At 38.7% G+C, this 24,285-nt stretch overlaps 2 protein-coding genes across 3 annotated transcripts in view; one reads left to right on the forward strand and one right to left on the reverse strand.

The window, feature by feature from the left end:
- The window catches only part of USP32 (ubiquitin specific peptidase 32), a 209,019-nt gene that overhangs the window by 36,146 nt on the left and 148,588 nt on the right, over positions 1 to 24,285 (forward strand). The gene's annotated exons all lie outside the window — the stretch shown is intronic.
- LOC308607559 (transcription elongation factor A protein-like 8) lies at positions 9,950 to 10,852 on the reverse strand. The gene has a single exon (XM_081219576.1). The coding sequence runs from the start codon at positions 10,668 to 10,670 to the stop codon at positions 10,317 to 10,319; it is 354 nt and encodes a 117-aa protein (XP_081075702.1). The 5' UTR covers positions 10,671 to 10,852; the 3' UTR covers positions 9,950 to 10,316.

Here is a 24,285-nt window from a genome sequence, read left to right on the forward strand (position 1 = left end):
AAGTGGGCTTAACAGGGAGATCAGCTCGGTGCTTTGTGACCACCTAGAGGGGTGGGATAGGGTGAGTGGGAGGGAGACGAGATGCAAGAGGGAGGAGATATGGGGATATAGGTATATGTATAGCTGATTCACTTTGTTATAAAGCAGAAACTAGCACACCACTGTAAAGCAATTATACTCCAATAAAGATGTTAAAAAAATAAAAATAAAAATTGGGCTTAAGATTCTTATCCACTTTAATAATAGCAGTGTGTTTCTGTTTATGGGAGAAAAACAACAGCACCACAATTTTCAAAAATAAACTTAAATTAGAATATTTTTAGAATTATAAAAATCAAGAATCAATAACAGACTCTTACCAAATCTAATTATAGTCATTTCTCCTAAAAGTGCAGTGAAATATTCATTTCAGTTTTAAATGTCAGAGTACTAAAACTATTACTATAAATATATGAGTTAATTTCTTCAAAAGGCAGAAGTTTGTATTCAAGGCCAAACTCTTTTTGGTACCTTTTTTTTTTTTTTTAATTTAGGGCCTCTCACTGTTGTGGCCTCTCCCGCTGCGGAGCACAGGCTCTGGATGCGCAGGCCCAGTGGCCTTGGCTCACAGGCCCAGCCGCTCCGCAGCATGTGGGATCCTCCCGGACCAGGGCATGAACCCATGTCCCTTGCATCGGCAGGCGGACTCTCAACCACCGCGCCACCAGGGAAGCCCCTCTTTTTGATACTTTTGTTTTAATTTTTCCTCATATATTTATTCTATGGCATTATTTTTGATATTTTAATAAAATTATGTATAAAATTTTATTTGTAAAAATGCCTTCTCTGAATGAATCCTTTTAGTAATTACTTTTTTTCCTGACGACTTAATAACCACTGCCATGAAGTCACAGTGTAGAGTAATGAAAAAAATAATAAAATTTTTGCACATAACTAGGGCAGGAATTCCTTGGGGAAATATTGAGTGAATGATTACAGGAAAGGTAATTTCTTTAGTTACAGATTGTCTTGAAAGTTAAATTCAACTTTAAAACAGAGTCATTTTAAAAGCAATAAACTTATTTATGAAACTAGATTAACTGAATAATTAGAGCTTGGTTGACAAGAAAAACTGGAAAACAATGACCATTTTCTTCATTTAAACAAAATTAACTTTCACTTGTTGAAATAACTTTTTATTTTTCTTCAAACCATAAACTGGTAATGCTGTTGTCTGTTACTCTACCTGAATGTTTAATAGAACAGTAATGATTTTTCCCTCCAATGTTTGTTGGTAATCATTGCTATAGAAAATCTGAGATAAGAGAACTGGTAATGGACAATATCTAAAATACTCAAGAAAATTAAGTATCTATGGTACATGAATTCTTTCTATAAAAATTTGAAGCTGTTAGATTTTCTTATAATTTTAATTAAAAATTTCCAGATTAAAGTATTTGTCGGGCTTCCCTGGTGGCGCAGTGGTTGAGAGTCCGCCTGCCGATGCAGGGGACGTGGGTTCGTGCCCCGGTCCGGGAAGATCCCACATGCCGCGGAGCAGCTGGGCCCGTGAGCCATGGCCGCTGAGCCTGCGCGTCCGGAGCCTGTGCTCTGCAATGGGAGAGGCCACAACAGTGAGAGGCCCGTGTACTGCAAAAAAAAAAAAATTTGTCATTACCAGGTTGGTTTGCACCTGCTTATTATAAAGTATGGGTAAACACTGTTGAGAAAATATAAAGTAAGAACTCAGTTTGACAATGTAAATCCGTGAATTTCTTTAAAGAATTTAGAATTGTCCACATCTGACTCTTATCCATTTAAATAATTTTGTTCTGAATTGCTTTTGGTAGCAGAAGGAATAACATATGAAGGTTTTCAGATGTTATATGTTGTTATCATCAGTAGTACTGAAAATGACATTTTTTCCTGTCACTTATTAGGTGTAGTGGCTGCCAAGGCATCAGTTGATTTTCAACAGTTCTTCCTAAATGACAGCAGTGTTGAGAATAGAGGCACTATATGTGTTCTTTTTCACCAGTTTGTCAGGAAAGATGTTAAAAATTTAGTTATTTCCACTCTGTATGGAAAGTAGAAGAACAGTTCCAAATTTCATTAACATGTTTTCTTCTGACTAATACATTGGGTTTTTTTGTTTCCAAATTTCATTAATTTGTTCTCTTCTAAGGTGTTTTTTTTTATAGTGCCTTTCAGCAAGGATCTTAATGACACATAAGGATGAGTGAATTCTCATAGAATTGTGGGAAATTTTTCATGGTTTCTTAATTGAAAGGTACAAGAAAATGACTTTCAACTTGAATATTATGGATTTATCTAGTACTAGTAGTAGAATGTAGAATATCTGACTTAATTCTGTAATCATTTGATAAAGATGTACACCTGTGTTGTCATTTGTGGCTTTCTTTACAAATGGGAGCCTAAAATATAAAATCTGACTGTTGCTTGGAAGGTGAATCTCACTGGAGGATTGAGCTTTCTTTTCTTTGCAGACATCATAGTGAATAATAAAGTTTCTGGAAAGGGGAGATTTAGGATATATTATGTTATAAAAGACTGCTCTTAAAGGGAAAGAGAATGGAAGTAATAACTAATTTTAAATTCATGGATATTAAATGTGATTGGCTTAGCAGGTTTTGGGGGATGGTGGTGAATGAAACATCATTGGTTTCCTTAGGGAACCTGAAAACTTACATATATGTGTGGGCCGGCCTTCTCTTCCTCCCATCTCCCCATCCTTCCTCCTTGCCCTCCTTCCCCCTTGCCCTCCTCCCTTCCTTTTTTCTTGCCTTTCTGCCTCCCTCCCTCCCCTCCCTCCCTTCCCTCCTTGCCTTCAGTCTTTTTCTCTTTCTCTCCTCTCTTCAATACAAAAGAACCAGTACAGAGAAATATGTTCTCCTTATCTGATGAGCCTATTGCAAAAATCTTTTTTTATTTTTGGCCACGATGTGCAGCTTTCGGGATCTTAGTTCCTGGACCAGGGATTGAATCCAGGCCCTTAGCAGTGGAAGCTCAGAGTCCTAAACACTGGACGGCCAGGGAATTCACCCTTTTTTTTTCTTTTTTTAAGAATCTTATGAGATAGTGTCTTTGAGTGTGCTTTTTATTTATTTATTTTTTTTTTTTTGCGGTATGCGGGCCTCTCACTGTTGTGGCCTCTCCCGTTGCGGAGCACAGGCTCCGGATGCGCAGGCCCAGCGGCCATGGCTCACGGGCCCAGCCGCTCCGCGGCATATGGGATCCTCCCAGACCGGGGCACGAACCCGTATCCCCTGCATCGGCAGGCGGACTCTCAACCACTGCGCCACCAGGGAGGCCCTGAGTGTGCTTTTTAAAGAGTAAAATGCTAGGTTAGAAATAACACTTATTATTAATCTTTTTTTTTTTTAAGGTTAAAGGCACTAATGATAACTTGTCATTACATTTTGGTTAGACTTGCAGAGGGATTTGGGCCACTAGATGTCTTTTGACTAAGTTTTTTTCCTCTCTGGGGGAAAGGAGGGTACTTGGAAACATACATTTTAATGTAGTTGAACTGATGAGTGCCATGTTGCTGATAGCTCAGAAGTTTATGAACCAAGAGAAGGATAAATTGTGTGTTTGATTTGAGAAACTGCTGGAAGCAAGTGAATGAACTAGAAAACTTGTCATCAACATACGTTAGATAGTCATTTTGTTTTATTATGGAGAATAAAAAAAGCTAAGGAATACTTAAAGGCATTCTTTCCATGACTTTTTTTTTTTTTTCTTTGCGGTACGTGGGCCTCTCACTGTTGTGGCTTCTCCCGTTGCGGAGCAAAGGCTCCGGACGCGCAGGCTCAGCGGCCATGGCTCAGGGGACAGCCGCTCCGCGGCATGTGGGATCTTCCCGGACCGGGGCACGAACCCACGTCCCCTGCATCGGCAGGCGGATTCTCAACCCCTGCGCCACCAGGGAAGCCCTCCATGACGTTTTTAAGACCCTCCTGCAGTGTTTAAGTATACAACAGATTTCCTGTGACCATAAACTAAGTGGTGTCCTTTTTGATTTATGTTCTTATGGGCAGTTTCCAAAGACATATTCGTCCCCAGAAATTATTTGAATTTGTTAACTGTAAAGTGGCGTATTTGGCATGTTTCAGAATGTGAGCTGCTATTCTTAGTAGAAGAAAGCTTGTACAACTTGCCTATTTCTCCATTTGTGCTCTAGGCTGATAAGTTGTTACTGGTTCATTCATTGATAAACTAGCTTAGCTGTCCAGCACACATATTCCATTCTATATTATTTTTCCTTCACATTTTTATGCTTGGTAATAGAAACTAATAGAAAGGAAGGAGCAGAATTTTCTCTTAGACTACTGCAATTTTTTATGCAGTGCAGCAAAGCTCAGGGATGCTGGGGAACAGAAGTAGTGGCAGATGGTCCAACTTGATGCTCTGCAAAGATAGGGTGGTTCCTTTTGATTACAGACACTGGCAGTCTGTGAAGTGAAGATATGGAGCCACAGTCTATTTTACAGCATGCACTAACCATGTGTGTTGTGGTAAAGCCAAGAACAGCTTTGTATGGGCATAGTAGAAGAGATGACTGCATTCACTTCTAGTTTCCACACACCCACACATAACCATACTGTCAACCTTGTATCTTTGAGCGCTAAGGCTAAATGGTATATACATTGCCACACTGTTTTCTGCTTTGAATTACAGATGATGTGCTCAGGGATAAAACTAGGACATAATAGCCGGGAGCTAGATTTATACCTTCTCAATAACAAGAGAAATGAAGATTTATTTTCTTCATTATTTAAACAGCTACCCATACAGGGCCATACAGGATAGATTCTTTTAGAAATTTTTGTTCATTTGAATCACAGAGACTATATAAACAACAGTGAATAAAAGGCTAGGAAAAGCACAGTTATAGGAATGTAAATTGGTAGAGCCACTTGGAAGTTTGGTGGTATTTATTAAATGAAAAAAATGTAAGTGGCCTAGTTCTTACTAGAGAAGCATATATATTTTTTTTTCTAAGGAGACATGTACATGGTTTTTCATGGCAATTGTTGTATGAAAGAAAAAATGAGAAACAGGCTAAATGCCAAAAATAAGTGACATCTAGATGATCTATAGGATTGTTATGTGATGGAATACTAATACTATGCAACACATAAAGGAATGAGCTACATTTCTATGGGTACTTCTTATGAAAGCATGCAAAGAGATCTGAAAGGAGGTAGACCAAACATGATTATCTCTTGGGGAAGGGTGAGGGATCAAGACCGCTGGGAGTCAGTGACTACGGTTTACTAGTGGTGATGCCTTTAGCCTTATCTGTATGCACTGTTTGACTTTAAAAGAAGAATACTTTTACTTATTACTTGTGTAATAAAAAATTAATCAAAAAATGATCCCAAAGTACCACCCAATACAACAACCACTTTGTTTTTTGCATAATGTCATTCAGTTTTGTGTATATTCTGTACACTTTTAATAATCTTCGGTTAACTTATTATACTACAAACATATTTTCATGTTTCTATAAAATCTTTTTTTTACCGTCTTTTCTGATACTCTTAAATTATTTCTTTAAATGAAATTCCCAGGAATGATCCACATGATCGAAGGATATGAACATTTCCTGCTCTTCTTAAGTATTGCCATATTACTTTACAAAGGATTTTGCCAGGGTATAATGCTACCAGCAATGGTGAAGTGCACTAACTTCATGACCTCAGTGTTCAAATTTCTTCTTTTTCCTTTTTAAAATTAATTAATTAATTAATTAATTTTTGGCTTGTTGGGTCTTCGTTGCTGCACACGGGTTTTCTCTAGTTGTGGTGAGCGGGGACTTCTCATTGTGATGGCTTCTCTTGTTGTGGAGCACAGGTCCTAGGCACGCAGGCTTCAGTAGTTGTGGCGTGCAGGCTCAGTAGCTGTGACTCACAGGCTCTAGAGCGCAGGCTCAGTAGTTGTGACGCATGGGCTTAGTTGCTCTGTGGCATGTGAGATCTTCCTGGACCAGGGCTTGAACCCGGGTCCCCTGCACTGGCAGGTGGATTCTTAACCACTGTGCCTCCAGGGAAGCCCTCAAGTTTCTTCTTAAAAGCATAATGTAGAGATTAAGAGTATGGACCCTGGAAACTGAGTCCTTGGGTGCAAATCATGCTTCTGTCACTCAACTGTGTGACCTTGGGCAAGTGACTTACCTTTTGTGCTTCAACTTCCTGATCTATATAAAATGGGAATAATAGCAGTGTCTACTCTGTAGGGAAATTACAAGGATTATATGAAATAATATTTGTAAAACACCTGGAATACCTGACATAGGTCAAATGTTAGATAAAAAACTTTTTAAAAAAAGGATAGTTTGGAGGTGCTTTGGAGCAAGACTGGGTCATATCCAGTTTGTATCTTATCTGCCTTGTTGGATACTGTGTGATTATTTTTCTTCTAAAATTTGTCACTTTTTATCTTTTGAAGCAAAAACATACCACAAAAATGTATAAATAGTAATTTTTCAGCACATGGTATCTGTTTTAATGATAAGGAAAAAGATGCATTTATCAGAGTTAAGAGATTTTGAGTCATTATTTGATTTTCTGCCTTTGCGCAGGTAAATGTCTAAATTATACCTATTCCACAGCACTTTTAGAATTAACGTACTATATTTCCCACCTGGGTTTCATTCAGTAGGTTACTAAATGAACTCGATTGAAAATTGGTTTTAGGCTGAGGAAAGATGTGAGCAGAAGATACATTTAGTGATGACAAACATCAGGTACAAGATAATGAAAAAACATTTTTATTGAGCCCTTACTATGAGTCAGTACAGTTTTAGATGCTGTGGTTCAGTAATAAGTGAAAGGCTGTGAATAGAAGAACAGATAGGACATTCATTTGATCATCAAAAAATCTAAATCTTTATCCAGAAATTTATTGAACATCAGTAGTATTTAAGGTTCTTTCATAGGCGTTGGGATACAGATTAGTAAGACCATTTCTTTGCTCTCTAGAGCAGAGGGGAGATAGACAACTAAATTAACAAATACAGTATAAGTTGTGTTATTTAAAGGTTAAAACATCGAAAGTTTGATACTGAGTAAATGGTGGTAAGGAAGGTCATTCTATGGGAGGGACACCTACCTTTAGGTAGTGGGGCATGGAAACCTTTAGAATATGCTTCAAAAAAAAAAAGTAAAAGAGAGACATTAAGCCAAGTCTTGAAGGATGTTGGGCCAATTAGAGTAACTGGGTATAATAGGCAGAGGACAGTGCAAGGATGATTGCAGTGAGTATTAATATCATTAGGGAAGGTAAGTACAGTTGACTCTTAACTCAGGTTTGAGCTGTGCAGGTCCACTTGTACTCAGATTGTTTTTCAATAGTAAATACATATAGTACTGTATGATCATGGTTGGATAAGTCTGAGGATGTGGACCTGAGGATAGAGAGGAACCATGGATATGGAAGAACTGCAGATATGGAGGACCAACTATAAGTTATATGTGGATTTTTCGACTGCATGGAGGGTTGACACTCCTAGCCCCCTGCATTATTCAGGGGTCAACTATAGTTTGGGATAGTTGGAGCCTTTGTATCGCTACTTCTCATTCTAAGGTTTACAATTAAATTTTTCAAAAAAAAGATTAAAAAAAGAAAGCGGACTTCCCTGGTGGTCCAGTGGTTGGGGACTCTATGCTTCCACTTCAGGGGGCAGAGTTTCAATCCCTGGTCTGGGAACTAGGATCCCACATGCCGTGCAGCCAAAAAAAAAAAAAAAAAAAAAGATAAAATTTTTCATCTATTTATTGCATGCTAGAACATTTTAGATCTTTTTGTTCTAAGACAAGGATCCTCATCATCAATATTCTGGTCTTGGCTAGTTTCTCCAAATTTGATCTATAATAAACTCCGTCTGTAAAAATTACTTTCATTTTAAATCTAATTTTTAGATGTAAAAACTCTTGCTTGGGACTCCTGTTTTCAAAGTGGTCTTTTATATTCTTGATGTACAGAGTAACATTATCTTTATTAAACCTTGCCTTTACTGGTTTTCTGATCCTTTGAATTTTGCATTATCTACATTTTTCTAGTACTATTTCTCAGTTGTGAGGTTCTGAACTATAGTAGATTTGTTTCTGATTGCCCCCTTATACATTTTATATATTCAAGTAGCCATTAATTATATTTAATATGCTCTCCTTATTGTATTAAATAAAAAGGTCTACTTCAGAAGTTGTTCTTTTCTACTAGGTTAATGTATGTCGTAGTTACCTTTGCAATCTATTCATGCCAGGCATAATTTATTCATCACTAGTTTGCTTTTTGCGATTTTCCCATGTCATATTTGTAGAAATTTCTTTGTTTCTATTGTGGAATTTCTTCTATATTACTTCTGCTTTTATGTTTAGTTTACCATTTATATATTGTCATTCTTTTCCTCTCTAATAGATATTTTGAAAACATTGAAGGAATGGTTATTTTGGCTTTTCCTTCAGAACGCTATATTTCTGTTTTAGTTCAGAGTCAAAAAACAAAGTACTGTGAATGCTTAAAGGGATTTGTGAAAATTTATTTTGGTAGGCATGTTTACTATCAAAAATTAGATTTGTACTATTGAGTGATTTAATGATGTTAGAGAAACATATTGAATTAACTGAGCTATTGAAACATGTTTTTTTAATCTAAGAGAGTAAGCTAGTTTTAAAGTACTCTATACATTGACTTCCAAAAGTTTACTTGGAATTTAAAATTTATTTCTCCATAGAAACAGTGTTATAAATGATGATTAGATTCATAGAGTGGTGACTTACAGAAATTTAAGTCACTATGTAGCTGAAATACTGTATATTTGCAATAAAAAAAACCAAAAAATTCTGTGGGAATACTAGATGAAGCACAATAACAGTAAAATTGAAAAGTCATTTAAAAATGTATCTAAATGCTAATATTTGAAGATGTGGAATACTATTCCCTGCTAGGTCAGTGAGTCCTTTTCAGATGCAGCTTCAGAGTGTTTATCAACTACGGTTAGTCACATAGAGGGATAAGAGTATTCGTAGGGAATTTTTTCCATTCGTAAGTAGCTGGGGAGTTGTCAGTACATCAGGTATTTGTATTTGTAGGACTGTTCCTGTGCATTTGGGATAGGTTTATTAGTTTTTCACATAAGTAGAATCTACTCTTTTTTTTATCAGCCTTCTTTTGTTCAGTATAATAACTGTGAGCTTCATCCATATTACTTGGTTGAGTAGCTTTTGCCTCTTCAGTGCTGAATAGTATTCTATAATATTAATATATCATAATTTTTTGTTAACTTGTTCTATGAACATTTGGGTCATTTCCAGTTTTTTGCCATTATCAGTGAAGTTACTGTGAACATTTTGTACAAGTCTTCTGGGATCATCATATGTTTTTATTTCTCTTAGGTAAATACTTAGTGAAATTGCTAGGTCATAGGATAGGTATGTGCTAACTTAATAAGAAACTGCTAAACCTTTTCACAAAGTAGATATACCATTTTCCCATATTCCCACGACAATGAGTAAGAGTTTCAATTCCTCTATATCCTTGCCAACATTTGGTGTTCTCAGGCTTTTAAATTTTAGCCATTTTAATGGTTGTGTAGTAGTATCTCATCATGGTTTTAATTGGCATTTCCTTGATTGCTAATGAAATTGAACACCTTTTCTAATGTTCTAATGAATACCTTAGCTATCCTCTTTTTTTTTTTTTATCTGTAATAATTGCCAGTTTTATTCCTCTGGCTAAGAGATCCAGAGGTAATTTGAGGTTTACATTTTTATTAATAGTTCTTTCATCAAGAATTTAGGTGCCCCCATTGCGCTTATAAGCTGGTTGCAAATTATTTGATTGACTCTTAATTATAAAAAAAAACTTTAATTCTTTTTGTATGTGTGACGTGTTCATTAAAAATACATATAAGCAAAAAGAAAAAAGTCACACCATACAGAAATAAGCACAGTTAAATTTATGATATATGTATGTATACACACGCGCACACACACACACACAATTTGAGATTTTATCCTACATATGTGAGCTGATACTAAATATGCTGCTTTGTAACCTGTTATGTCTTACTTTACAATATGGAATGAACATATTTTCATGCATTATGTGTGAAACTTCCCAATTGAAAAACAGACCTGGAGAACGTGTCAAAATACAAAATCCAGATGCTGGTAATATTGACACTACCTAAAACAAAACTCCACCAGATGATTAAAAATAAAACAAAAGTCAAAGATACATCAGAAAATGCTAACAGAAAGAAAGCAGGGGCCAGATTTTAATATCAGACCAAAAAAAAAAAAAAGAATTCAAGGCCTAAAGCACACAGGATAAGGACGGCTGCGTGAATGTCTTTGTTTCCAATGCATCATCACAAACTTGTTTCTTACTCTTCTTATCTCTTCCCTAAGCCTTTCCAACTCATCTACTCCTCTTATCATTTCTTCTGGGTCCAAATGCCTAACCGGAGTGTCCTCTTTATATCCCTGACCACGCTGAGTCAGCCCTCCTCTAAGGTTTCCTTCTGCTTCCTGGCTTACACCTTCTTCAGAAGGTTGAGGATTTCTTTCTGCCTCCTGTGGTACATCTTCCATAGGGCGGTCTTCCCCAGCCTTTGGCATGTTCTGTGCTTTTCCTTCATTTTCTTCACAAGACTTTTGCATGTTGAGTATTTTTCTCTTATTTCCTTTTTGAATAAATTAACCCTGCAAGGATCCAGGGGATTTTCCTCCCTCTTCCCTCACTCGATTTGGATCGCTCCCAAAAGACCAAGAGTCCTCAAAGGATCCAGGGCACTTTTCTCCTCCAGCAATAGGGAGCTGCTACAGGGAAACAGGCCCTGGACTATGAGCAGCTATCCTCTTTTATGAAATGCTCATTTAAGTCTTTTTTTCCAACTTTCAGTTGGGCTCTCTGTCCTTCTAATGTTTGTTTTTTAAAAACAATTATCTTCCTTTAGGAAGATAATAAAAGGAGTCTGATAGTTAAAGATCATTCCCTGTGACATGAAGTTGTAGATATTCAGAAGCAGTGTAGTTAATACTCTTAAATCTGGCGATGACTGTTTTCTGGGTTGATGAGGGTCTTGGCATTGGACTTTTAATGATCTCATTTGCTTTTTGTATTTTGATAGATGGAATTCAGAATAAGTAGAAAGCTTATTAATTTAGACTGTAACAATAGAGAGTTTATACTTTGGGTTCACAGGTACAGCCATAACTGCCATGATCTGCCACAGAAACTGTTTGTATAAACATTGTTGTAACTCCTATGAGCCATTACTTTTTTTGAGGACAATATTGCTTAGAGATCAAAATCAGTCCTTATAGTTTTAGCATTGTCCTTGATTAGCCAAATCAATCTTTTTTTTGCCTCACTTATAAAAATTGGGAACTTTTTTCCTGTCTTATGGTGGTATTGTGGAAAATTGTGACGCTCAGAAGTCCTTTAATCTTTTTAGAAGAATAAATACATAATCATTAAAATTAGTTTTTTATATTATCTTATTTAGAGCTGATTTCCTATATCAAAACAAATTGATCATTTAGAAACTCTAGTTTACAGAACAAATGTTAGGCCAGTTTCAGAGCTTCTAATTTTGTTCCACTTGATTAAAGATTATGAATATGTGTGTGAGTTTAATCATTCAGCCTTGCTTTGCCCCTTTTTAATTTAATTTTATTTGCTTATTTAAAAAAATTATTTATTTGGTTGCATTGGGTCTTAGTTGCAGCAGGCGGGCTCCTTAGTTGTGGCATGCAAACTCTTAGCTGCGGCATACATGTGGGATTTAGTTCCCTGACGAGGGATCGAACCCGGGCCTCCTGCATTGGGAGCATGGAGTCTTAACCACTGTGCCACCAGGGAACTCCCTGCCCCTTCGTATGAGGGAAAAAACTCTTATGACACCATTTGGCCCTAGATATATTCTGAAACTCTTGTTTTCTGAAGTCACTAGTGGCAAAAAACGTGCTGGTTGTGGGCTGCCTCTTACCTGAGATGTTCCATTTAGGTTGGCCTTTATTGTCTACTTGAAGTGGCTTTGCAATAGTTTTTGCTATAGGTAGTCTGCTAGATAGACTTTTGGTAGGTAAATTCATTTTAGATCAGCTGCGCCAAGCACATTTTTAATTTAATATTGGTTGTGATTTCTTTGCTACACTGGGCATTTTCCTTCTTCTGTATTTGGAAATTCTTACTCTAGTTTGGCAGTGAAAGGCATATTTTCCAGTGTTTGTTTACTTCTGTGGTTATCTTCTGATTCAGATGTTGTTAAATTTTCATCCATGCCTTTGGAACTAAACTGTTAAAACAGCAATTCCTATCTTTTAGCAAAAATCTGAATGCATGACAAGCTTTGGCTCTATGAGAAAGATGAAGAAATAGATTACTTGGTCCCTGCTTTCGAGAGACTTAAAATCTACTTGGAGAGATAAGACTTAACCATTACCTTTGAAAAAAAGTTGTGATATAAGGCGGTATATGATAGGAGCATAGAGCACCAATATTGTGGTCTAATGTGAAATATTTCATAACCATGTAATGAGTAATAGTGAAGTACTGAACATTGTTTAAAGAAAAAGCTTACCTTTACAAAAGTGGATTAAAGTTCATATACTCCACATATGTATATGATTTATTTATTTTTTAAAAATTTATTTATTTATTTATTTGGCTGCACCAGGTCTAAGTTGCGGCATGCGGGATCTTTAGTTGCGACATGTGAACTCTTAGCTGTGGCATGTGGGATCTAGTTCCCTGACCAGGGCCTGGGCCCCCCACATTGGGAGTGCAGAGTCTTAGCCACTGATCCACCAGGGAAGTCCCCTATATGATTTAAATGGAAGTAAAAAGAGTGTAGTTACAGCTAGAGTTCAGGGAATGCACATGGAAATGAAAACATCCAGCCTGTATCATTGCAGAAAAAGTTTGATAACTACTGGTATAGATTAAAAAAAATTTTTTAAGAGTTTAGAGATGAGCGTTGTGCTGTTCTTTCTTTCACACTGAGTTTTTTTTGGTGAGATCACTAAAGTACAGACTTTTGTTTTCCTTTCAACCACAGTGAGTTCTAATCCCTTCCTCTGATCCTGCAAAAGCCATTTAAATAGCTTTTCTATCTAAATTAGGAAGGAGGAGTCAGCCTATTTATTATTCGTACTGTAAATATTGTATTGGTCTGCTGTAACAAAATACCATAGACTGGGTGGCTTAAAAAACAGAAACTAATTTTCTCACATTTGTGGAAGCTGAAAAGTCCAAGATCTGGCAGGGTATAGTTTCTGGTGATGGCTCCTTTCCTGGCTTGCAGATGGCCGCCTTATTTCTGTGCCTTCAAGTGGCTTTTCTCCTGTGTGCTTGAAGGGAGAGAAAGAGAGTTCTCAAGCTCTCGGGTGCTAATCTTATTTTTAAACAATCAGGACCCCACCCTTCTGACCTCATTTAACCTTAATTACTTTCCAGTCTAAATATAGCTACACTGGGGTTTAGGGATTCAACATATGAATTTTGGGGGACATATCAGTTTATAACATTCTGTCCGCTGGCCCCCCAAATTAATGTCCTCCTTGCATTGAAAATATATTCATTCCATCCCAGCAGCCTCCAAAGTCTTAACTCATTCCAGCATGAACTCTAAAGTCTGAAGTCTATATAGTCTCATCTGAATATCATCTAAATCCAGGTGTGGATGAGGCTGGAGATAAGCTTGCAAAAATGCAATGCTGGGACAGAATAGGATATACATTCTCATTCCAAAAGGGAGAAGTCGAAAGAAGAAAGGAGTGACAGTTCTCAAGCAAGTCTGAAATTTACAAAGGCAAATTCCATTAGATTTTGTTTTTAATATTTATTTATTTATTTGGTTGCACTGGGTCTTAGTTGTGGCAGGTGGGCCTCTTGGTTGCGGCTTGCCGGCTCCTTAGTTGCGGCGCGTGGGCTTCTTAGTCGTGGCGTGTGAACTCTTAGTTGCGGCATGCATGTGGGATCTAGTTCCCTGACCAGGCATTGAACCCGGGCCGCCTGAATTGGGAGCACAGAGTCTTAACCACTGCGCTGCCAGGGAAGTCCCTCCATTAGATGTTAAGACTTGAATAATCCTCTTTGGTTTCATGCACTGCCCTCCAGGTGCATTGGGGAAGCAGTGTCACCCCCAAGGCTCTGTGGGGAAGCCTTGCCCCCAGCCCCTGGGCCATGGCCTTGCTCTTCAGGCACTGGGTGGTGGCATCTTGGTTCCCCACCCGCAAACCAAGGAGGCTGCACCTTTTTTTTTTTTTTTTGCGGTACGCGGGCCTCTCACTGTTGTGGCCTCTCCCGTTGCGGAGCACAGGCTCCGGACGCGCAGGCGCAGCGGCCATGGCTCACGGGCCCAGCCGCTCCGCTGCATGTGGGATCTTCCCGGACCGGGGCACGAACCCGCGTCCCCCGCATCGGCAGGCGGACTCCCAACCACTGCGCCACTAGGGAAGCCCCCGCGGCTGCGCCGTTTGAGGATGAGGAAGAGACGGCACTACCCTCTGGACGGTGTGGGAGTGGCAGTCCTGCCCTCTCAGAATCGCCTTTGCTTGAAGGATGATGCCTGTTTGTAGCTGGTATAACTATTGTTCCCTCCTGTAGAATCCCAGACAGCCTTCTTTCATTCTGTCCCCTTTGTTTTCTATTCCTTTTAGTCCCAGCTAGCAGAGTTTCTGCTCCTATAATCCCATCTTTATTCCTGGCTTCTGCTGAAGTGGTTGATTAAGTTTGTGGTTCACCTCCTTATCAAAAGGTGTTATAGCCACATCTATTGTTAGTGTTCTCTGCAGATCAAGCCTTTATCATTTTTTGCAGCAGTATGGATAGGCTGAGAATTTTCCAAACCTTCAAGTTCCGGGTCCTTTTTGTTTAACAATTCCTTCAATTTATCTCTTTCCTCACATTTTACTAAAAACAAGTAAGAGAAAAACAAGTCCTCAACACTTTGCTTAGAAATTTCTTCACCCAAATATCCAGTTTCATCACTTGAAAGTTCTGTATTCTACAGAACACTAGAACATGACAACAGTTCAGCCAAGTTCTTTGTCACTTTTTAGCAAGGATCACCTCTCCTCCAGTTTTTTGTTCCTCATTTCTGTCTGAGATCTTTTTTTTTAATTTTAATTTTTTATTTATTTTTGGCTGTGTTGGGTCTTTGCTGCAGCAAGTGGGTGCTACTCTTCGTTGCGGTGCGTAGGCTTCTCACTGCGGTGGCTTCTCTTGTTCCGGAGTACCAGCTCTAGGTGCGCAGGCTTCAGTAATTGTGGCACACAGGCTCAGTAGTTGTGGCTCACGGGCTCTAGAGCACAGGCTCAGTAGTTGTGGTGCAAGGGCTTAGTTGCTCTGGGGTGTGTGAGATCTCCCCAGACCAGGGCTCAAACCTGCGTCCCCTGCGTTGGCAGGCGGATTCTTAACCACTGCGCCACCAGGAAAGTCCCTAAGATCTTTTTACCCAACCGAACTTGGGTTCACTTGCCCACCATGCAGTAAAGCCAATCTACTGACACCGGGCTGTTGGTGAAAGAAAGTATGGCCTTTATTTGTAGGTCACCAAGCAAGGAGAGTGGGCAGCTAATGATCAAAAAACCTCAACTCCCCCGTGGCTTTCAGGCAGGGGTTTTAAAAGGCAGCATTAGGGATGAGGGTCACAGAGTACATGATCAGCTAGTGGACATTTTTCTGATTGGTTGGTGGTAATGTTCAGGAATCTTAATCATCAACTTTCTGGTTCCAACCAGTTTAGGGTCTATGTGCTTGTGGTCATGCTTGTGGTCAGCTTGTAGTTACCATCCTCCACTGGGTTGGGGGTCTTAGTTTCGGGAGAACAACTCAGAGATACACGTCAGACTGTTATCTGTATCCCTTCAGTGACTTAGTCCTGTGACTCCATTGTTCAAGCTATTATTACTTCTCTTGCTTGACTGCTTTCCTTTGTTTCTGCATTTTCCACTTCTCTAATCATTAACTGCTTGAGTCTGCTCTTTGGCCAAACAAGCGGGGGACACAGAGGGGCTAGTACCCAGGAAGGCTCTGCAGGGTCCCACTTGGTTTCAGACCCCCCTTTTCTTTGATATTCCTCAATCCTGAGGGGAAAGGGGTGGGACAAGAAAGGGAATAAAGTTTTGGATAGAGAGGTTAATCATAAACTCTGCAGGGGAACTTGGTTTTAGGGGGACTTGGTTTCAGTCTCACCAGAATGGCCTTAAGCATTCATATTCCTAACCTACATTCTGTTCATGATGTATTCTCTAAGATGACAAAGACTCTCTCCATAGCCCTCCTCTTTCTAAACTCTCCCCAGAACTGCCTTTGATGTCCATATTTTTGCCAACAGTTCCTTAACAGCAGTCTAACCCTTTTCTATCAAGTACCTCAAAACTTCCCCAGCCTCTACCCATTACCCAGTTCGAAAGCTACTTCCACATTTTTAGGCATTTGTTATAGCAGCAGCTCACTTCTCAATACCAAATTCTGTATTAATCAGCTTGGCTACCATAACAAATATCACAGACTGGGTGGCTTAAACAACAGAAATTTATTTTCTCACAGTTCTGGAGGCTGGAAAGTCTAAGATCAGGGTTCTGGCAGGATTTGGTTTCTGATGGGGACTCTCTTGGCTTGTAGAGGGCTGCCTTCTCTCTGGCTCCTCACATGGCCTTCTGTGTGTATGTGGGGAGCTGGGGGAGAGGTGGTGAGTGCAAGCTCTCTGGTGTTTCTTCTTAGGTGGACACTAATCCAATGGCCCCACCCTTATAATCTCATTTAACAGTAGTTACTTCTTAACTCCAAATGCAGCCACACTGGGGGTCAGGGCTTCAGCATATTTTGTTAGTGACATTTTGTTAGTGACGTTCATTTAGTCCATAACAGAAATGTAAATACAGTTGACCTTTGAATAACTTAGGAGTCCTGGGTGCTGACCCATAGTTGAAAATCTGTGTATGACTTACAGTCGGCCTTCTGTATACAAGATTCCTCCATATCTGTGGTTCCGCATCTGAGGATTCAACCAACCTCGGATGGCGTAGTCCTCTGGAAAAAAATCGGCGTATAAGTGTACCTGAATAGTTTAAACCCACGCTGTTCAAAGGTCAGCTGTACAATGTGAAATATTCAAGTTTTTCTATAGACTTGGTCTTCATCAAGTCTGAGTATAACTTAGAACCAAGCAGACATCTAGAAATCACCACAGATCCTTTTTTCTTTCTTGTTTTTTTCACAGCTAATTATTCATTGAACTCTGTTCAGTCAACTCTCATATCTCTTGAATCTGTCTTACCTTACCTCCCTTTTATAGTTTAAGTCCTTAACTCTTGTCTGAACTAACACAGTAGCCTCTCAGCTGCTCTTTATGCTGCTTATCTGGTCTTTTCCCAGTCTTTTAAACACATTAATATGAGTGTGAACATAAATCTGATTGTAATTTCTTTGTTTAAAACTCAGGAATAGCTTAGAGTGTCGTTCCATGCAGTTGCATCTGATATCTCTATCTATCTAGGATTAAGTTTGGATGAATATTAAACAGAAAATATGTGAGATATAGTTCTTTATTTTTCTCATACATAAATCTGGAGATAGAATATCCAGAGGTTTTATGGCAGTTCTGTGGTCGTTAAGCTTTTTCTGTCTCTTTGACTTCACCATCTTTAGTGTATGTTTTTTTTTTTTTTTTTTTTTTTTTGTGGTACGCGGGCCTCTCACTGTTGTGGCCTCTGCCGTTGCTGAGCACAGGCTCCGAACGCGCAGGCTCAGCAGCCAAGGCTCACGGGCCCAGCCGCTCCGCGGCATGTGGGATCCTCCCGGACCGGGACACGAACCCGTGTCCCCTGCATTGGCAGGCGGACTCTCAACCACTGCGCCACCAGGGAAGCCCTAGTGTATGGTTTTTAACTTCAAGTTCACTTATAGTGTAAAATGGCTTCTGAAGAGGCAGCCATCCCATCTTGAGATCCAGGTGGGAAGAAGAGATAATAGCAAAAGGACATAGCTAGCTATCTGGAGCTTTTAAGGTGTCTTCTTGGAGCAATTTCTATTACATTTCATTGGCTATTTCTAGTTCCATAGCAAGGGAAGCTGGAAAGTATAGTCTTTTACCTGGGAACATTATCACCTCGAAAAAAGGATTCTGTTTATCTGCCAGTTATCATTCCAACCTCATTTCCTGAGGCTCTGTTTCTTGTACCCTGTACTTCATTTATATCAGACTACCTGCAATCCCCTGATTATCCTTGCTACTTTATTCTTTTATATATGTTTTCCTTACATGGATTACACTTCTGCCCTTTTTGGCCAGGTGAACTCCTATCCTGCAAGGGTCAACATCTCTTGGAAGCCTTTCTTAATTACCAGCTGGGACAATTAATCACTCGCTATTTGGGGACTCCATTTTAATACCTCCTCTTTAACATTTCCTATCTGGCATTGCAGTTATTTTGGTTGTGCCTTTTTTCCCTACTGAATTTTGAAGTATTAGAATGCAGGGACTATGTCTTATTCATTTTGACTGTGCCTGACACATAGTAGACATTTAATAAGTGATTGTTGAAAAAAATCATCTAAAAGTACAATTTAATAACAGCTAGGTGGAATGTTATTCTTGTAGGCCACATGCAATTAGGAACTGCCTCTAAGAACTACAGATAATGAATATATAGGGTATGTGGACTATAACATTAAAATGATGGAATTAGAGAAAGTTCTGAAATCCCTGGTTGAATGATTTGAACATATTTATTGCTTAAAACAAGGTGAAACATAATTAGTGTTGATAGCTCTGCTTTGTAAATGAATTTTTGTAAATGAATTTTTTTTTGGCAGATTATGCTTCCCCCTCCTCTTTTAAAACAGTTATAACAAACTAACAGTTATAACAAACTAGGTCTGTTTCATCTTTGATTTTCTTTCCCAAGGACATTGTGTCCATTGCCTTGCTAAGTTGTACTTCATTATACAAGTCAAGTTGACTATGAGAAAAGAGAAAATATTCATTTAAACTTTCAGGAAGGAAGGCTGTCAATGGTCTTAGAACCTCAGATCAGGAAGTAAAGCTAACCTAATTTTTTTTATCCTTTTGACTTGGAATATATTTTCCCTCCCTCCCTTCCTTCCTTCCCCCGCCACCCTTCTTTCTGCAGATTTTAGACACCGAAGTTCTTTGTGAAGAAATAGATCACAGTCTTCTCTCCCCGCCTCCCCTTTTTTTCTCTAAGGCTAGGTTACTCCTAATTTCTGAAATGCTGCCCTTAGATGTAGTACAGATGGGATTTTGATCGCTCCCAATGGGGTTGAGAGTTGAAATCTTCAGTTTAGGTCTCTTCGGCTAGAGGTAATGGTTTAGTATTCCTGAAGGAGAGTTGTATGGTTGACTATTTTAGGGCCAACTTCTTTAGTAACACTTTTGATGGAAGTACCATTTTCTTTAGTACTTAATGTATCTAACTTGTGTTACAGAGATCTGTGAATATTTAGAAGAGTAGTATAAGATGTGAAATTCTTCAGATGCCTATGGAGAAAAGAAAACCCAGTACGGATGTAATACTTAGTATTCATGTTTATGGCAGATTATATTTTCAAAAGATAGCTATGACAAATATCTCCCATCCCACAAGCTGGTTACAATGTGACTTTGACACATTAGAATCTGTGGTTGCTCCTCTTGAACCTGGGCAGGTTTATGACTGCAGCAGAAGTAGCAGTCTTGTTATTTCAGCTTTTAAAATTTGGGATACCAGTGGAATGTATGTTGATTTCCTGCGCCTCTTTGTCTAATATTTTCTCTCTAATCTTTCTGTTTTCACTTTGTTAACTTTCTTGTTCTATTTGCCTTCTTTTTCCTCAGTCTTGTTCTCTTTCTGTTCCCTGCATCATTTCTTTCTTTGGCCAGGGAGCGAATGATGGGCATTTTGGTAGACATCTTTCCATAATACTGGAGACCTTAAACCGAGGCCGAGTGGCCCTTCCTCCTTCTTCTCTGTTATCAGAAAATGAGATAAAATGAGGAGGGATGGATTTTTAGGAGGGCTGATGTATGTCTCTCTGGCTTTCTTTTTCAAATTGTGAACTTTTTCAGTGTGGAACATGTTGTGTCTCTATGAACACTGAGCACTTAATAGAAGTCTTAGATTTAGTTTTTCATTAGCTTCTAGATTTGCATTCCTAATTTAAAAAATTTACACCTTATTATATACTTCTTTCACACTCTTACCAGAATAACTCCTGAAAAAGTAAAAACTCATTAGCATATTTATCACCCTAGATATTCCTTCCACTTCTCTTCCCATACTTTTCTGTTTTGCAGTCCCCACACTTTACATTCCGGCCTCTCAAACTGTCCTCTAAATATTCCTAACATCTTCTGACTTCTGTGTCATTGCTCACTCCGTTCCTGATACTTGACATGTTCTCCTGTCTCCCTGTCTTGTACTCATTCTTAACTTTCTAGTATGGGAACTGACCCCCTTTTATGAAACTTTCCTAGATTCCTCCCTTGTAATCTTTTCTTCTGTACTTCAGTATCACTTGTTTATACTCTTTAGGCTATTTATTACAGTCTACTTTGTGTTATTGGTATGTTACTTATGTATTCATTTATTTAGCAAACATTTGAATCCCTGGGTCCTACTTCCGGAGACTTCAGTTTATTGGTTTGGGATGGAGCCTGAGCATCAGAATTCTTTAAATGCCCCTCAGTTGATTCCAGGATTAACAACTAATAGAATAAAGATATAACACAGGGCTTCCCTGGTGGCGCAGTGGTTGGGAGTCCGCCTGCCGATGCAGAGGACACGGGTTCATGCCCCGGTCCGGGAAGATCCCACATGCCGCGCAGCGGCTGGGCCCGTGAGCCATGGCCGCTGAGCCTGCGCGTCTGGAGCCTGTGCTCCACAACGGGAGAGGCCACAACAGTGAGAGGCCCATGTACTGCAAAAAAAAAAAAAAAAAAAAGATATAACACAGTGCCCACCTGGCCTGTGGTAAACACTCAAATATTTGTTGACAGATTTTAAGCTTTTAAATCCAAGGACCATAGTTTATTTTTGTATCCCCCATAGCACCCAACACACTATTGCCTACTATTGTATACAGGTTTTCCCTATTATCCGAAAGTAGAGCATTCCTGTGAAACCTCTTGTAAGCTGAAATGGCATAAAGCAAAGAGGCAGTCACCTTAGGACACATCTTGCTAACAGTGTACAAAATAAATTGAGCTAAAACATAAATGCTCACAGACATAGTTCAGAGCTATGGCAGCTTGATGCTGAGATGCTAGTGTAGTTCCCAGGGAAGGAGCTTGGCAATGCCACTCTTGCTGCTTGGGGTGCGTGATGCCTCTATATTAGCTCTCTGCAAAGCACATACTAAAAGCTATTTTCGCCTTTTTTTGTAAAAGCAAAAATCCTCTTTAGATTTCTTTTGATTAGCGAAAACAGGTGCTAACATATGTTTCTCATAAAAGCGAAGAGGCATAAAGTGAACTTTTGAAAAGCGGGGGATACCTGTATATAATTAGGTGAAATACATAGTTCTTTTCAGTTTTCATGATATTTCATGTAGTTGCAGGGGCCATTCAGAATATGCTTGGATTACTATGTAACTAGAAGCTGCTAGACAGCCGTAAAATGTTTTTTCTGCTCTTTTTTTTTTTGGCTGTGCCTGCGGGGCAAGTGGGATCCTAGTTCCCCAACCAGGGATTGAACCTGCGCCCCCTGCATTGGAAGTGTGGAGTCTTAACCACTGGATCTACAGGGAAGTCCCTGTTTTTTCTGCTCTTGTTTGTATTTTTAAAATAAATGTAAAAATACCCTCTAGAGAAGTCTTGGATTTACTGAACTCTAAACTAGTCTTGTGTTTGATCTATGGGTTAAATATAGAATATGAGCTCCATTCTTTAATCTGATACAACGTAGTCTTCATAAAATGTGACTTTAGTTCAAATATGATTAGGAGCTTTTATAGATAAATATAATAAATATAGCAAATGAATGTACCCATGCTTCGAGTAAATATAATATTTAGCCCAACCTATAGCCAGTGCATGCAGCAGAATTATCAGATTGAACCTTTGACCTATTCAGACCATATGGCTCCTGACTTGCTTCTTTTATGTGATGTTGATAGCAAAATTTGTTTTACAAAGGAAGGTTTTATTTTGTTCATAATTTTGGGGAATGTTAATAACCTTTTAATTAAAAGTGCTTATGAATACTCATACTTATGTGACTAACCTGGCTTTGAGTAAGACAGCACTCATGGTCAAATCTAATGCAGTTGGCCCTCTATATCCACAGGTTCCTCATCTGTGGATTCAACCAAGTGTGGATCGAAAATATTTGGGAGAAAAAAATCCAGAAAGTTCCAAAAAGCAAAACTTCAATTTGCCACTCCTGCTACACACAGACAACTATTTATATAGCATTTACATTGTATTTACAACAATTTATTGATACCTAGTATTTACACTGTATTAGGTATTATAAGGAATATAGAGATGATTTAAAGTATAGAGGAGGACTTTTGTAGGTTACATGCAAATACTACACCATTTTATATAAGGGACTTTTTTTTTTTTTTTCTTTTTTTTGTAGTACGTGGGCCTCTCACTGTTGTGGCCTCTCCCGTTGCGGAGCACAGGCTCCGGATGCGCAGGCTCAGCGGCCATGGCTCACGGGCCCAGCCGCTCCACGGCATGTGGGATCTTCCCGGACCGGGGCACGAACCCATAACCCATGTCCCCTGCATTGGCAGGCGGACTCCCAACCACTGCGCCACCAGGGAAGCCCTTGCCTGAATCTTTATTTTTAAAGTTTTCAAAGTTTCACTTGTACAATGAACACTTTTATGTATTCCTTATCTACAGATGAACTAATTGTTAGCTTGTTTATTTTGAATAAAAATACTATTTATTTTCAGTAAATATGGATCTCTGGCAGTATTTTAGTGTCTGATAGTTTCTTTTGTGCATATACAATAACTTATTTAATCTGTCTTCTGCTGATGGACATTGTTTGCTTTTACAAATGCTTTAAAAAACTTATATGTACATTTTCTCCTGTTATAAGGGAATAAATTCATTAGTCATCTGGTTGCTATTTTTTTAACATATTACCAAACAGTCCTTCAAATATCTGTAACCAACAGTGTATGAGATTATCATTTTATATCACAATGATTGATTTTTCTTGTCTCCTCCACTAGACTATGAGCATCCTAATTTGTTAGTAAAACCATTAATGAAAATTAGGCATATTGAAGAAATAGGTATTCCGGTAGCTGAAGTAATTTCTTCTTTTTTATTGTAATTTATAAAATGAGCTTTGTTCTATTTCTCACTTTTGTATTCTAAAAAGGAAAAAAAATTAGTAACTTGGGGCTATTAATATTATGAATTCATTTTTTAATGAATTAAGCATCTAGTATTCATACTTTTCTCTAGCTACTTATTCAAGTATTAGTTCTTATTGTTTTATCATTGCCCTACAGGTTGTTGAACTCATGAACTTTCCCTCCCTACCACAGACTTTCATTGAATGATAATCTGTGTGCCAGGGCACTCTTTAGTCTTTATCTTGCTGGCCCTTTCTGCCTTACTTGAGACTGTAGACCAGCCCTTTTTCTTGTCCTTTGGAGACTACACTCTTGTTTTTCCTGTTCTAACTATTCCTTGTCGATCTTGTTTGAGTATATTTTCTTTCTCCACAGGTACTGTAAGCTTTGGTTTCTCCCAGTTTTGTCTCTGTCTCATTTGTGCTCTTCATTCATGGCTTTAGTTGCCACCTATAGGTTGATGACTCTCATCAATCCTCTCCTAAGCTTTACACTCATAATTGTAAAAACCCAATGGATCTCCCCAAGGTTCCTCATTTTCAGTATGTCCTTATCAGAATTTATCTTTTTTTTTCTTCCTCACTATTTTTTAAAAAATATTTAAAATTTATTTATTTGGCTCTGCTGGGTGTTAGTTGCGGCACGTAGGATCTTTGTTGCCGCGTGCGGGATCTTCATTGCGGCATGCAGAATCTTTAGTTGTGGCATGCAAACCCTTAGTTGCGGCTTGTGGGCTCTAATCTAGTTCCCTGACTAGGGATTGAACCTGGACCCCCTGCATTGGGAGTGTGGAGTCTTAGCCACTGGACCACCAGGGAAGTCCCCACTTCCTCACTTACTCTTTTTCGTACATTCCCTTTCTACGTGCTAATATACCATCCTTCAAGTTTCCCAGGATAGAATCCTGAGTGTTATTCTAGATTGCTTCTACTTTTAGTCAAG

The sequence above is a fragment of the Mesoplodon bidens genome (genome assembly GCF_964165515.1).
Source record: "Mesoplodon bidens genome assembly, chromosome: 19".
NCBI classification, from domain to species: Eukaryota; Metazoa; Chordata; class Mammalia; order Artiodactyla; family Ziphiidae; genus Mesoplodon; species Mesoplodon bidens.